The 16012-nt window shown below is 40.6% G+C and overlaps 1 protein-coding gene across 1 annotated transcript in view; it reads right to left on the bottom strand.

The window, feature by feature from the left end:
- The window catches only part of LOC124796326 (probable deoxyhypusine synthase), a 58665-nt gene extending 43051 nt beyond the window's left edge, over positions 1–15614 (bottom strand). The window contains exons 1-5 of the mRNA XM_047260456.1: positions 15481–15614; positions 14334–14520; positions 13272–13381; positions 13027–13191; positions 1510–1728 (exon numbers count right to left, since the gene is read on the bottom strand). Coding sequence (XP_047116412.1) covers positions 1510–1728; positions 13027–13191; positions 13272–13381; positions 14334–14511 — 672 coding nt within the window. The 5' untranslated portion in view covers positions 14512–14520; positions 15481–15614. The remainder of the gene's footprint in view (positions 1–1509; positions 1729–13026; positions 13192–13271; positions 13382–14333; positions 14521–15480) is intronic.
- Between the last annotated feature and the right edge of the window lie 398 nt (positions 15615–16012).

The raw sequence follows: 16012 nt of genomic DNA, 5'->3' as shown, positions 1-16012 counted from the left end.
GCGTCCCAGAGAAGCTGTATGTAAGAAATGAGACTCTTTACCCTTGTGAGTCTATCAATGTTTTGTTCATGACTCCTTGGCAACAAACATTTTTTCCATTAACATTTCAATGTAAGAAATTTTGTTATCATGAATATTCTTTTAAGCCACTCTCAGTTATTACACAGTAAGGCATCATATACATCATGCACTATTTCAGCAAAATTATATGTTGTGATTCTGCATATATGCAGACCACAAAGGAAAAGAGAGAGGGGGGGGGGGGGGTTACTGGAAAGAAAGAAAAAAGGAATATTGTGATTTACCATCCAACTTACGATGAAAGCATTAGAGGCAGAACATAGACTCAGATTTAGGAAAGAGAATAGCAGTTCTGAAGGATAATGCAAAGGTAAGAAGAACGAAAATTCAAATAAAGCTGTGAAGTATAGAAAGGGTAAACAGGTAACACAAAAGAGTGAGTTTGCAATGGTAATAGAATGAAAGAAACAGGCAGTGTGATAAGGAAACAGTCGACAACAGAAGATATACACAAATGTAGGAGCCAGGTTGCCCCGCATTTTACTAATAGTTCAGTATGAAGAACTGAACACTTGTTTCACTCTTAGGCTGATGTATGAGATACTCGTTCATGTAGACAAGTACTGGGTTCTACAGTGGTGTGTTGGTGTATGTTCACACTGTATTTTGGACATCAGAACAGTGACTGTCTTTCACTCAAAAATTTTTAGATCATAGTCAAATCTGGGCCAATGAAGCTGTAGTTAATCTTTAGCATGGAAACTACCTAGCTAGGAGACAAAAGCAAACTGTAAAACGTGTAGGTCCCACTGCAAAAGAAAGGAAAGGTTAAACAAGAGAAAGCAGATTCTTTCCCCCTAGAGTGAACCAAGGTTCTTGTAATTTTTTTCCTGACTATGATGGAAAATCATTACCTACACTAATTGCTGAAAATAAAGCTAAAACTGCACTGCTTTAAGAAACTGATGTTATGGTAATAAATCTACAAAAACATATTAGAAATGTATGTCAGTAAGATTGATGATCATCTGAGTGATATTCTTTACAAGATAATGAGAAAATAAAATTGTACCTTGTGGTCATTTTGAACACTAGGAAAACTGATAAGAAAATTATCTGTTTTTCATTACTGGCTTTTAAAATACAGAATACTTCTCTCCTACATCCTGCTCCTCCTGGAAAGTTTAGCTTTAGTGTTACCGCTGGCAGTCAAAAACTGTAGAGTACATTGAAAGCATCACCTTTGAAGAATATAGAGACAACAATGCAAGAGAGAAAGAAAGAATGAAGGTGAAAAGAAGAGCAGTGAATGATAAGGTTGTAAGAAGAGAGAGGAACTGTGAAAGAAACTTGTGTTGAAAAACTGACAAGTTGAAAGAAAGAGGGAATTCATAACTAGATCTGAGTGGGAATAAAAGCATTTTATACTACTTAATTAAACTGATGTATGAATATGTAAAATTATTTGTGCTGTCACAGTTTACAAACCTTCTCCTTTTGTTCTTGCAGCATCTTGTCTAAAATAGGCATCACCCAGTCTTCAAAACGACAATAGTTCTCATTTGGGACAAGAAGATTTCCTATCCGGTTGATGCCCTTTTCACGTAGCCTGCGGCCATCTAGATGAAAATCGCCAATATATGTTGGTGCTAGGCATTTAATAAAATCTTCCTCAATGCCACCAGCTGTTGTGACCACACAGTCCACCTGCACAAAAGGAAGTAAGACTTATACTTTACATAATCCATAGAAAACGCTGCACACAAAGAGAAGAGTTACAAGTAACAGAAACTTTGTTTCAAAGTAAAGAGTGTATGAATTTAATTTGAGAGTAAAAATAAAACAAAATTAAGAACTGAACCACCTGTGCATCTAAGACCTCTGTGTTAAGTATCTGATGAAAAGCAGTGCTTTGTGGTTACTTAGCTTGTTATTTAGTTATACGTTCCATGGATCATTTGCTTAATGCATTGTAAATATGTGGAATAAATCATTTTACATCCAAATCTCAAATTAATTCGTAAATATGGCTACACCCAGAACATTTATTATGTTGGTGCACAAGTTCACAGTGTTTTTGTTTTGCATGTTGGTATTCCAGTTGCTGTGGGTTTATTTATGGATTGTCATTTTCACTATTACTATCTGAGTTTACATACTGTCATTTGAAGATAAAGAGTCGAGTTGTGGATGTTGAAGATGAAGAGTCGAGTTGTGGATGTTGGAAAATGGAGTGCCAAGAGAAGAAGTCAGAACATTTTGGACATATGCTTTTCTTTGTTCAATAGAGGACTGACAGCAATGGAGGCAGCTCAAAGCATTTGCGCTGTGGTATGGGGATAATGCCACTGGACAGAGCACAGCAAGAAAATAATTTTCTCATTTCAAGAAGGATCCTTTTGACATTGGTAACTCTCTACAATCAGGAAACCTTCAGGGTTTAATGAAGATCATTTAAACTCATTACTCCACAAAGATCCACAATAGTGTATTGAGAACTGACAAATGTGATGAACTGTGATCATTCCACCAATGTGTGACATTTGCATGTAATGGGGAAGGTTCAAAAATCGTGTTTATGGTTGGCTGGCATTTTAGAGTACAAACTACTTGTATCATAACATAAGAAAAAAACAAGTAATAAACAAAAACCTGATGTGAAAAAGGTGAAAACCCAATCAAGCAACTTTAAAAGAGGAACAGCTAAGGACAAGGACATCCCTAGGGAAAATTTCTCAAAACATCGTTGAGACGGCAGAGGTCCCCGCAGGGGGGCTCAAAGTTGCTTCACCATGCCACTGCGTCGAATACAAAGTAAGATGCAATAAACAGAATGCACATCATCAGCTGAAACATATGACAAAGCAGACGGCCAACACAGATGTAAAAGTAAATAGTTCAAAAATGGGCACCGGATCAGAAAGTGTCGCACTGTCAAGGGTTGAGAACAGTAGGCACAAAGTGGGGCAGGGTGGCCACTTAATAAATGGCAGTGACTAAAACAACAGTGTCCTATATGCAGCTGGGCTAAAATGACTCCTCGCGACGTGAGGGCTGAGAGGAAGTCAACCATGCTATTGGGAGAGGCTTAATACCCCAAAATTTGTTCCCCTGTAGAGAAGACCATTACATACTCCAAAGTGATACTACATGCCAACAGACAGTGACATGAAGACCATCTGAGGGGAAAAGAATAACTAGCAGGTTGAGGGATGAGACATGCAGCCTTTGCAGTGGCTTCAGCAACCTCATGTCCTGGCATGTCGATGTGACTGGGAACGTCACATTGGCTCCCCCCACAGTCAGCAAGTGGAGGCATTCTTAGATCCACTGTACTAAAGGTTGGACTGAATACACCACATGAAGGCTCTGAAGAACACAGAGAATCTGAACAGGTGACACAATTTGGAATCAATTTTGGTGAATGTACTGGGTGACCTGATAAAGGGCGTCGAGCTCTGCGGTAAAAATTGAGCACTGGTCAAGAAGCTGATACTGAAAAGGGTCATTGCTAAGTACAAAGGCACACACAACACCATGGCCTGTTTTGGAAACGTCGAACTAGATGAAGATACAGTCCCCAAGCTGCGTGCAAAGTGCAAGAAACTCACTGCGATACACCAGATCAGAGTAGTGTCCTTGGGAGCGAATGGAGTCTGAAATGAACACATATCTCAGCACAAAGCAAGGGTGGTAAACAGCTCACACCCATGGGGAACATGGCACGGAGCATAAAGCAAAGCTGTCAAAGCAGCAAATGAAAGTGAACTCTGGGTGGCAATGGAGAAGACAGGTGCAGCCCATACTGACAGTGAAGGGAATCATCAAAAAAGGTAGCACAGGATGGGTGACCGGCCATAGAAGAATGACGGCTTATGCAACGACCGAGGAGAACATCCTGCTGGTAGGAAAATGGTAATTCAGCAGCCTCAGCATAAAGACTCTCAACTGGGCTTGTATAGAAGGCTGCAGTGCTAAATGTATCAAGCAATCACAGACGTTGTTAAGACAATGTAAGATAGACATGCGGATGAATATATGATACATTCATAATCCAGTTTCAAACAGACAAGGGACTGTTAAACACAGAGGAGGATGGTCTGATCCACTCCCCAAGAGGTAGAACACTGAGGGAGCTAGTACAACAAGCTGCCAGGTAAGAGATGGGGGAAGACCAACAGAATTTCCTATCAAACGTGAGTCCCAAGAATTTTGTTATGTCAACAAATGGAAGAAGGAATGGGCCAAGACTTAGGGATGGGGGAAGAAACTCACGCCACAAGTTCACACATACAGTCTTGTCAGCGAAACAGCGGAAGCCTCTGTTGATGCTTCAAGAGTGAAGATTATTAAGACATCGCTAAAGACAGGTTCATTGAGAGCTGCGATAGATTGCAAAGTCATCAATGAAAAGAGTGCCTGAGATACCTACCAAGAGACAGTCCATAATACGGTTAATGGCTATGTCAAATGGGACGATGCTGAGCATAGAACCCTGAGGAACACCAATCTCTTGAAGTAAAGTGGCCGACAGAGCTGAGCTCACACGTACCTTAAAAATATGGTCTTTTAAAAATTCCCAGATTACAAGGGGCAGGTGACCTGTGAAACCCCACTCGCACATAATACAGAAGATACCTGTCCTCCAGCAGGTGTCATATGGCCTCTCAAAATCAAAAAAACATGGCCAAAGTTTGGCACTTCCACAACAAATTGTTCAGAATATGAGTTGACAAGGTGACGAGATGATGAACTGCAGAGCGGTGCTTACAGAATGCGCATTGGAAATTAATGAGGATATTCTGAGACTCTAGCCACCACACCAGCAAACTATTAGTCATATGTTCCATCACCTTGAAGGGAATCATCAAAAAAGGTAGCACAGGATGGGTGACCGGCCATAGAATGGTAATGGAAACTGGGTGGTAGCTGGAATGAAGGTGTTTGTCCTGACCAGGCTTTGGTAAGGGAATAATAACGACCTTGTGCCAGCGACTGGGAAACGTACCATCTGTCCAAATGCGGTTATATGTTTGGAGGAGAAAATGTAGGCCCTCAGGAGGAAGGTCTTGCAACATCAGAATGTGAACACCGTCCAGTCCTGGATTGGAGGACCGGTACAAAGAAAGTGCACATTTGAGCTCCCTCATAGTAAAAGCAGTATCATAACATCCACGATTCTGGGAGGAGAAAGGTAACATCCTTGCCTCTGCAGTCCATTTCAAAGGGAGAGAGGCAGGATGGTAGTGGGTGGAACTTGAATATCTGCAAAATATTGGCCCAAGGTGTTGAAAATATCAAGAGGGTCTACAATGACAAGGCCATGGTCAGACCAGGAACCAGGGAATGGACCATGGCTCCTGAAAGCCGATAGAGGTTACCCCAAACACATGAGAGAGTAAAACTGTTACAAGAGCTTTGAAAAGAAAGCTGATTGGCTTTTTTTGGTATCTCTGAAAATGATGTGACACAGTGCTCATAGTTGTTTATAACAGATACAGTTTGTTGTCATGGGATGGCACTGAAAAATGTGGGGAGTACGTCTTCACACACAGATTGTGTAGCAGCATGCTTCAGTCCACCAGGGGACGTGGACAAGTCATGACAAGGAAGAAGTGGAAGGTATGGAACATTCCAGAGCAGTAAGACTAGCTTTTGTAAGATATTCTACATGGTCATCAATGCAGGGGAAATGGTGTTCATCAAAAGTGGCCTGACAGGAGTAGAGCTGCCAGTAAGCTTTGGAAAGCTGCCTGTTGGTTGGATGCACAGATAGGATAGGTGTTAGCAAATGAATGACACAGAGGAAATAGTCACTCGAGTGTGTGTCAGAGAGAACAGACCACTCAAGACGACAAGGGGGCTGAGCAGTGCAGTTTGGAAGGCCCAAGTGGGAAAAGGAGTTTGTGGAATCAGAATGATATGTGGGTGTACCCGTATTCAAATTGATTAGATTGAGATGGCTGAAGATATTTACTAGGAGAGAGCCTCTCGGACAGGGGCATTGAGAACCCCAAAGGGGATGGTGGACACTGAAGTCAGCAAGCATCTAAAAGGGAGGAAGAAGTTGAGCAATAAGTTGCAAAATGTCTGCCCTGATGACAGCAGAAGATGCTGCAAAGAGAGAAGGTGAAAGCGGGAAGGGACAGATAGACAGCAATAGATTGAAGCTGGCTGTGCAAGGAAATGGTGTGACTACAGATGTCATTCTGAATGAGCAACAAGGCTCCCCATGAGCCGGAGACCCCGCCTCAGGAGGAAGATAAAAACAGACTGAAGTGAAGTGTGGGAGGTGAAAGTGAACGTGAAGGTGTAATTTTGTTTCCTGGAGGCAGAAAACAAATGGACAGTATGATCGTATGAGGAGCTGCAGTTCAACCCTATTGGATCTGATGCTGCAAATGTTTGGAGAATAACCATATCTGATGAGAGAGAGGAGATGGGTCAAATAACGGGACACTGCAGTGGCTGCAGAGTGCCAGAATTCAAATGTGCACAGTGACCAGGTCCACAGGCTGGAGGATCCTGGTCCATTAGTTTGACCGAGGTGTCAGTAGTCACCTGTGGTTGGTGGTGCATCCCTGTGAAATGGAGGTCAGCCGGCTGAGGGTATCAATTAGTGACACCACTGAAGAAGAACACTGAGTGATCATTTGTCTTTGTCTGACTGCTTAGAACCTCGGTGTTTTGTCAGGCGCAGACCCAGATGTCGACTGGCTAGATGTGCGCAGAAAGTCATCGCAGGGATCTGATTCCTGTGTTTCTGTTTGTGAGACATGCAATTTCGCCGGCGCAAGCGAAGGTTTTTTGGTATGGTGAGCATCTGCAGCAGGTGAAGATGACGGGGTGACCTTCAAGCTGGATGATTTCACACCTGTGACACTGACTTGGAAATTGCAGGTCTGCATAGCCATGTCTTTCATGGGCTGGGGTGTAGCAAGAGCTGTACTATAACTGCCAGAGAGTGGTGTACTAGCTTTGCGGCTAGTCAACTTTTCTGAGCAATGTGAGTAGGAACCTTTTCCCTTCATCTGGATCTCCTGAATGGCTCTCTCAGTGAGACAGATTGGACAGTCATAGGACAAAGCAGCAAGATTAGCCTTGCAGTTGATACAGTGAGGGGAAGGAGATGGACATGCACCCTCATGAGTGTCCCTGCCGCAGGTTACACATTTGGCTGCATTTCAGAAGATTCGTGAGTGTGGTTGTAGTGCTGACATTTATAGCAATATGTGGATTAGGGATTTATGGTCTGAGAGTAATAACTTCATTGCCAGCCTTAATTTTTGATGGATGTACCATACAGTCAAATGTGAGGAATAGAATGGGAATTGGCACTAATTCTTTATCAGCCCTTTCTATGACGCGGTGAATTGCAGTCACTCCATGGGCAGTGAGATAGGCTGTTACTTCAGCCTCAATCAAGCCATCAGGCAGCAGAGTGGACGTGACACCACGGGAGGAATTCAGAGTGCAGTGAGCCTCTACTTTAACAGGATAGCCATTGAGACGTGGTGCATCAAGCAGTTTCTGCACTTGAAAAGAACTATCTGTCTCCAAAAGCAAGATCTCATTATGGGATCGAGAACAGGATTTCAAAGGGCCGACAACTGCATCACACCCTTCCGAATAACAAATGGATTAACTGTCGTGGATCTGTGACAATCTTCTGCGTGTGACACCATAGGGTATCAGTGTGCGTCTGGGAGAGACATTGATTCTTTTAGCTCAACTTATTTACATTTTTGAGATAAGGAACACATCATGGAGAAATCATCCATGATTGCCAACATCTCTGATGGTGCACTCCCTCCTGCTAGGGGCCTTAGATGATTGTCCACACCTCAGATCACACCTCCCAGACTCAAGATGGAGGGACCAATTGGCATAGAGGAAGGTACCAGCTCAGGCAATCATCATCCTTCCCCTGTCCTGGCCTTTACCAGGGTTTACGTTCGAGCCCTCCTTGCTGACCTGGGGCTGGGGATTACACATTACCCAGTCACCTTTTACGCATTGAACGCCTAGGGCAGCCTCCACGAACACAAAGGGAGGAAGAAGTAGAAAAGGAAAAAGAGAGACCTCCAATGCCAAAGCAGAGGAAGGGTAAGAAAAGGAAAGGTAGGAAAAGAAAGATGTGTGGATGGGATGAATCCATACACAGTTTTACCAAGAACTTTGGTTTCCCGAAGAAGGAATACAATTCGATCCCCAAGGAAGGGGAAAAGAATAGCAGCAGGATAGACATGCAGCACAGAAAGGGAAGTAGTACTGCACTCACATCTTGTATCATTACTGATGATGAGAAATGGTGTCTTTATGCTAAGGTAAGGAGAAGAAAGGAATGGCTCAACCCAAACAAAGCGACAACTTCCCGTACAAAGACCTGCGCACATTCACAAAAATTAACGTTAAGTACCTGGCGGAAGTGATGGTGTGGTGTGCTATGAATTGCTTTCCCGATTTGTAACCATCACTGCTGACATTTACTATCAACGTATGAGATGTTTTGAGGATGCAGTCCAAGGACAACAACCTAAAAGACCATGTAGGGATGCTACTCCACAATAACACCTGCCTGCATTCTGCTAGACTGACAAAAAAATTATACTAGAGTTGGGGTGGGAAGTCATTCCACACCCACCTTATTCACCTGATCTTGTGCCCTCATATTTTCACCTTTCTGCTGTCTATCAAACAACATTCAAGGCACTTCCTTTCCAGATGAAAATGCGCTCCGAACAAGGCTTGGTGAATTCTTCACATCAAAACCACTCTATTTCTACAGTCCAAGGATTGAAAAGTTACCCCAGCATTATCAGACCGTTGTAAATAGTGAAGGAGAATATATTAGTCATGACTAAAGTCTGTTTTATGTGTATCTGTTGAGTTTATTAAACTTATGGAAAAATCACTATGATCTTATGCACCAATGTAATGTAAGTTTTTGTTTATTATTATTATAATAAATACACAGATGTGTTATTAATTCCCACACTCCACATTTTGCACATTGAAATAATAGAAATATTTCTGTAGAATAGTTGGAGGAACAGAAGAATAATTTTCTCTGTAATTATATATGACATATTCTGTACCAATGACAGCAAAATGTGCTAGGATATAAAATGGAATGATCATAAAAGTTTAGTCATAAGTAAACCAAGTAGCAGTCTTCTGTCCAGTGGTAGGATACTGGGAAAATGGCATCAGTCTAAAAATGAGATTACTTACAAAACACTTGTGTGAACCATTCCAGAATTTTGCTCAGATTTGTTGGACCCATACCAAACAGGACTAGCAGGGGACATTAAACATATATTAACAAGGGCAGCATAGATGGTGAAAGGACTGCTTGACCTATGGGAATGTGTGGGTGCATGCTGTAAAACCTGAACTGATTGTCACCTGCACATAGATGCCACCTATCGCACAAGGACCCATGTACAAAGTTTCAGAAACCAGTATTTTACATTTAGATTTATACTCTGCAAACTAATTTGAATTTCATGACAGAGGGTACTTCTCATTGTATCTCATATTAGAGTTTCTTCCCATTCCATTCACAATGTATGGAAGGAGGAATGATTGCTTAAATGCCTCTGTGTGCACTGTAATTAGTCTAATATTAGCTTTGCTGTTCCTATAAGAGTGATCTGCAGTCATTCTCATATGCATATAGAAACCCTAATTACGAGGTGTGGCTAGAAAAAAACCGGACTAGTACTGGTGAAACAATAAAACGAATGCAATAAGGCTGAAAGTCGCGTGGCCTGTCACGTGACTCTCGCTCCGCCCACTGCTCGAGTTTCATCTGCCTCCTGCACTCAGTCTGCCCGTGGCGTCTGTTTTAAGTAGTTGACGTTTTGTCTGTGCGTCGGAAAATGTTGAGTGTACAGAAAGAACAGCGTGTTAACATCAAATTTTGTTTCAAACTAGGAAAATCTGCAAGTGAAACGTTTGTAATGTTACAACAAGTGTACGGCGATGATTGTTTATCGCGAACACAAGTGTTTGAGTGGTTTAAACGATTTAAAGATGGCCGCGAAGACACCAGTGATGACACTCGCACTGGCAGACCATTGTCAGCAAAAACTGATGCAAACATTGAAAAAATCGGTATACTTGTTCGACAAGATCGCCGTTTAACAATCAGAGCAGTGTCTGAGTTAACAGGAGTTGACAAGGAAAGTGTTGGGCAGATTCTTCATGAAAGTTTCAACATGAACAAAGTGTGTTCAAAAATGGTTCCAAAGTGTCTCACAATTGAACAGAAGGAACACCAAAGAATGATTTGTTCTGACATCTTGGAAAACATTGAAAGTGATCCCACCTTCTTACAAAATGTTATTACTTGCGATGAATCGTGGTTTTTTTTACTTACGATCCCGAAACTAAATGCCAATTGATGCATTGGAAAACTCCTGGTTCTCCACGACAAAAAAAAGCACAAATGCCAAATCGAAATTTAAGGCAATGATGATTGTGCACATTGATTGGGTACCAGAGGGACAAACAGTGAATCAGCATTACTACATTAGCGTCCTGGCTACCCTACGTGAGCGAGTACGGAGAAAACGGAACGATTTGTGGAGAAAAAAGTCATGGATCCTTCACCAAGACAATGCCCCAGCTCACAGTGCGTTGTCAGTGAAGACGTTTTTGGCAAAACACAACATTCCCATCTTAGATCATCCACCCTACTCACCTGATTTGGCCCCCTGTGACTTTTTTCTTTTCCCTAAAGTCAAGTCAGCTTTGAAAGGAACTAGATTTGAGACTGTTGAAGCAGTAAAAGAAAAAGCGACGGAAGTAATGTATGGACTTACCGAAAATGATCTGCAGCATTGCTATGAACAGTGGAAAATTCGTATGGAGCGGTGTAGAGACCGAGGAGGAGAGTACATTGAAGGAGATAACATGAAATTGTAAATAATTGTAAATAAATGTTTTTTCCAGCATCAGTCCGGTTTTTTTCTAGCCGCACCTCGTATATGGTACAATGGTAAGTACTTTCTGCACTTCACAGGGGTTTGCAGAGTATCAATGTAGGCATAGGTTGGTCTCCAGTCTGTTAAATTACACCCATTTGGACAATTTAAAATATCAAATGGTGTGTCTATAATTTGTAGTCAATTTATTTTAAGTATTTAGTAGGAATTACTCTCTGAAGAAGACACAAAATAAAAAGAGAGGTGAGGAACAGAAGAGTATTCTGGGAATGGCACTATACAATGTCACATTAAATTTCTACAAGTCAGTACTGTTTATAATGGACAGGGCACACAGTCCACAGCTGTTTGGGATAGTTTCCTTGAGACTGTTCAAAAACTGTTTAGTTCCAAATCTTCAACAGATTTTGAGGCTTCTGTGCTGGCTACATCACCTTTTGGGGCACATCTGAATATGTTCATTGCATGCTATTTCTGAATCATGGTTGGCAAACAGGCTGTTCACGTAATTTGCATGATGTCCACACTCTTGTGTTTCAGCAATGTGGATAGATTTATGTGGATTGGCATTGTTCTCTGTCACAGGACTTACTGCACCATCAAAAAGTGACACACACCAATTTGCTATTTCAGTAAAAAACATTTAGGCTGGAAAAACTGCTGTGAAGATATGCAGAAGTGTTGTAGCACTGGCTGCAGTGACACCGAGAACATCACTCCAAATCCAGTAACTGACATATTCCAATGTGCTTCTGGTAAGGCAAGACTTTCCTTGTTTTTTCCCACGTGTTGGTGCGGAGAATCATGTGTTAATTAAGTTTAATCCAAGTACATAGTTTTGGCCCAATTCCAACCACGATGTTGAACATACCACTGCACCCCGTCATGCTGATTAATGGTTAATGTCAATATCAACTGGACAATATGGCAGATAAGCTTGTGATTGGGGAGGGGGAAAAAAATCAGGAACTGGAAATCAGGTTTCTGAACCCTGTTAAAGTGCGGAAAAAAAAGCCTGCCTTGGCTTCACCTAAATATTCATATCAGTGAAAAAACAATTAACTATAATAATATATCTAAAAACAAAGATGATGTGACTTACTGAATGAAAGCGCTGGCAGGTCGATAGACACACAAACAAACACAAACACACACACAAAATTCAAGCTTTCGCAACAAACTGTTGCCTCGTCAGGAAAGAGGGAAGGAGAGGGAAAGACGAAAGGATGTGGGTTTTAAGGGAGAGGGTAAGGAGTCATTCCAATCCCGGGAGCGGAAAGACTTACCTTAGGGGGAAAAAAAGGACAGGTATACACTCGCACACGCGCACACACACACATATCCATCCACACATATAAAGACACAAGCAGACAAACTATAATAATGAGTATAGAATATGAGTAAAATATGACCATCAATCACTTGTCCATCCAATGAACTGCCACTACCAAGCTGTGGCCAAGAGCTGTGTCAGTCACCCAATGGCAGAACAAGTACTGAGTACAGCATGCTTCACTCTAATGGCTGCTTCACAAATCCTGCCACGTGGCTGCCCGTCCTCCTCCCACCCCGTAATAGCTTCAAGGAATTACACATATGGGAATTAGCCTTGCCTCACACCCTCTGACCCTGCAGTTCTCCTGGCAACAGTTACACCTATCCCCGCCTCACACACCTGACACTCACATCCTCCTTTCCACATTATTCCTCTGTTCTATCTCTATCCCCCAGTTCAATTCCTCTATGTCTATGAGCACCACACGTAGCTCTACCAGGACCGGATTAATATCACTTGTTCCAAATTCCTGTCCTATGCACTTGTAAATGCAATTACCACCACTGCCAGCATCATTGTCACCACAACCAGCATCATCTTCACATGACACATAAATAAAGAAAATAATGATAATTTTTCAATATAGACAACTTACATGTGAAATATGTAGAACAAAGCATAACATATGGAGACTATAGAGATAACTGATAGTAGTGCCAAAGATACCTAAAGGAAATACCAATGTAATTGTATACAATGTTAATTAAATTATCTTACCAAATTATGCTGGACCAGGAAGCGAATAGTGTCCCGAACACCAGCAGATATCATGTTTGATGTGTAGCCAAAAAAAATTGTGCAATTAGTTTTCCTTTTTATGAATTCATCTTCTTCCAATTTGTCCTGCAATTCTTCAGAAAGTGGCTGCCTCCGACAAGTTATCTATGAAAATTTCAATAGTAAGGTAGTGTAAATATATAGCATTCAACTTTATCTTAATTAACTGTTTTCCAAAATCTTACCATTCTCTTTATTTCCTCTACAGCTAAACCAAAATTAGTGGCTTGAAATCCACTAAATCGGAATGTCTCCAGCAGGGCATGATAATTAACTCCTTTGTTAAAATCATATCCTGAAACAAATTAGCAGATGATACTTGCTCTTTTCATTTATATGCAAAAATAACAAAGTCAAAATTCGCACATAAAAGAAAGATTAATATAGATTTTTCCTTCCAGTTTCAATAGTAACTCAAGTGGAGTTTCTGTAATTATAGTACAACATTCCAAGAGAGCAGGGTATGAATCCAGAGTGGGGTGGTGTGCTTAACAGAATGTTAAGAAGTGACTGGTTGAGGGTTGGTGAAGAATAGTGAATATTTCAGTTAATCTATACCCACCATCCAATGTTTTGGAATATTCCAGGCACATCTCTCTTGCTAGTTTACATCTACAGAAATAATACTGCTGTGGAGTCAGTGAAAAAGAGATCACTGATAGCTGGCAGCATTGTTGCCAGCTTTCAGCTACAAAGAGCAACTGACTTCAGATGAAAACAATAGCAGTTTACTACCTGATCATTTTCTTTACCTTCAAGAATGTCATCAAGGATCAGCTAGATAATTTTGTCTGCAAATTTTGACTTATATTCAAAAGTCCATGCTCCACTGTTTCACTTGCTTATTGGAAATAATACATTACTGTCACTCGCAATGAAATATTACCTTTATTTTACATTTAGGTTTTACTGTTTTACCTGTGATGTTTCACTATTGTTTTGATGTCATCTGGTACAAATGGTCTAATGCGGGGTAAGCAATAAGAAGATTTGAGCACTAATCCTTTGCATATGAGACATTTGGTTGATTTTAAAGCGAGATTAGTGCCTAGTGAAGTACTATCTTACGCACCTGTGTTTATTCTAATTATGATTATAGTAATTACTACTACTGTCTTTGATCAAAATATGACAACCAAGTTATATAGCTAACAGAAAATCAGGTATTTTTAAATAGGGTAATTATGTCTATTGCTAATTAATAATTTATTTTTGACAAGACTTGTATTAATGAATAAATACATTACCCTGAACTATCGGTGTCCCTTCGGGCAGTGGGGCACTTTCTACTAAGACAGCACTTTTAGCCTTTTCTGGAATATCCTCAGTTAGGCCAACATTTCCTCTCACTATAGTACATTTGTCCTTTTCTTCAACATCATTTCCTTTTTCACATATTTCTTTGACCTCAGTACTTCCTGACATTCTTAGACCCTTGTCAGTAGTAGAAAAAATATTTATGGTTACAACTGTGACAATGTTTTACAAAACAGCTCTGTAAAAGCTGCCATAAGTGAAATTTCATTACAAACTACCGGTAGCTTCCACAATTTTAAACTATCAATGAGTAATGCAAACTAAAGTAACTGTAACAGATGCACCTGTTAACTGCATTGAAATTGTGCCAACTGATTAAATTGATAATAGCTTGAATGCCCACTATAGTAAAGTATACAACATATCCTCAAGGTATTGGTTTTCAAGTTATGAAATCAAACCTGCAGTATGAACTATAATGAAACAATGAGAATATCTATAAAATGATGATATTTTTTCCAATGTTAACTTGAGAAAATGGAGGCTTGGTGGACATAGGGGTGAAGATGGGGTTTGAGGTGGGGAGAAGGAATGTCACATCATCTGATCCTGTATAATTATAATTTTTCCCCCATCTGTGGTATTTTTCATTTGCATTCTATATGTTCATCTATTGCCTCATTAATAGTTTCCTTTTTATGCAGTTAACATGAAAATATGACATAATACCATCATCTGAATCACAGTTGTACATTGGGTTGCATGGAGTTATCAGCACGAAAGCAGTCATGCAAATTACAGGGAGACTGGAAAGGGCCACAGTTAATCACGTGGGACGAGTGTAATGCGAAAAATTTGGGTATCATATTTTGAATCATGAAATCTTAAAACACATTTTAGCACAGGGCCTACTTATTGAAATTTTTCTGCTGTGTGTTAACATCTCCAAGGGCTAGATTCGAATCTTGTTTTCCTATGTGTACATACAGGTGCAAAACCGTTGCTAAATTCGGATATATACTAATTACTTGTACCGCAACGCAACTACTACTAATACCCTGTTTGTACTTGCACTATCAGTCCCAATACACAATCATTTTCTGGAAATTTGCGCTTTAGACGTGGAAGATTTCCTACCTATAATGCAACTTTAGCACAGGACTTCAATTTCATTTATTAATGCTGTATAAGACAGGCATCTTAATTCGTTGTTTACAAATCGCCGGTCTTTCCCACTGGTTTTCAAATTCACATAATATCTTTGGTTAGGCTGAGACAACGCCAGTGATCAAGAGAATCGAGCAAAGGAGTTACTTGACGACTCACTGCACAAACTTTGTGAGCTCCCGTTTTCAACTGTTTTCTTGCCTCGACCAACAATAGAATCAGGCCTCGGTGCCGAAAGCTTCTACTATTCCTTTGCACTTTAATTAACTTGTTTAATTTTAGGTGGTTTATAGTAATGATGTTTCTTAACTATTGTAGGTTAATTGTGAACCCGAAATATTCATGAAGGTACTAGGGAAAACTCGGTAAAATAATGATGCAGCAGGAGGAACCTTATGACTCGCAAGCTGATTCGCCTCTTATAGTTACCATACATGTACGTCTAATCTTTTAGGACGAATACTGAACGAAAGGATCTAAGATTGGCCTTATAACATTCAAA

The sequence above is a fragment of the Schistocerca piceifrons genome, chromosome 4 (assembly GCF_021461385.2).
Source record: "Schistocerca piceifrons isolate TAMUIC-IGC-003096 chromosome 4, iqSchPice1.1, whole genome shotgun sequence".
Lineage (NCBI taxonomy): Eukaryota > Metazoa > Arthropoda > Insecta > Orthoptera > Acrididae > Schistocerca > Schistocerca piceifrons.
Note: the sequence above shows the minus strand (reverse complement) of the source record. Positions and strands in the feature narration are given on the sequence as shown.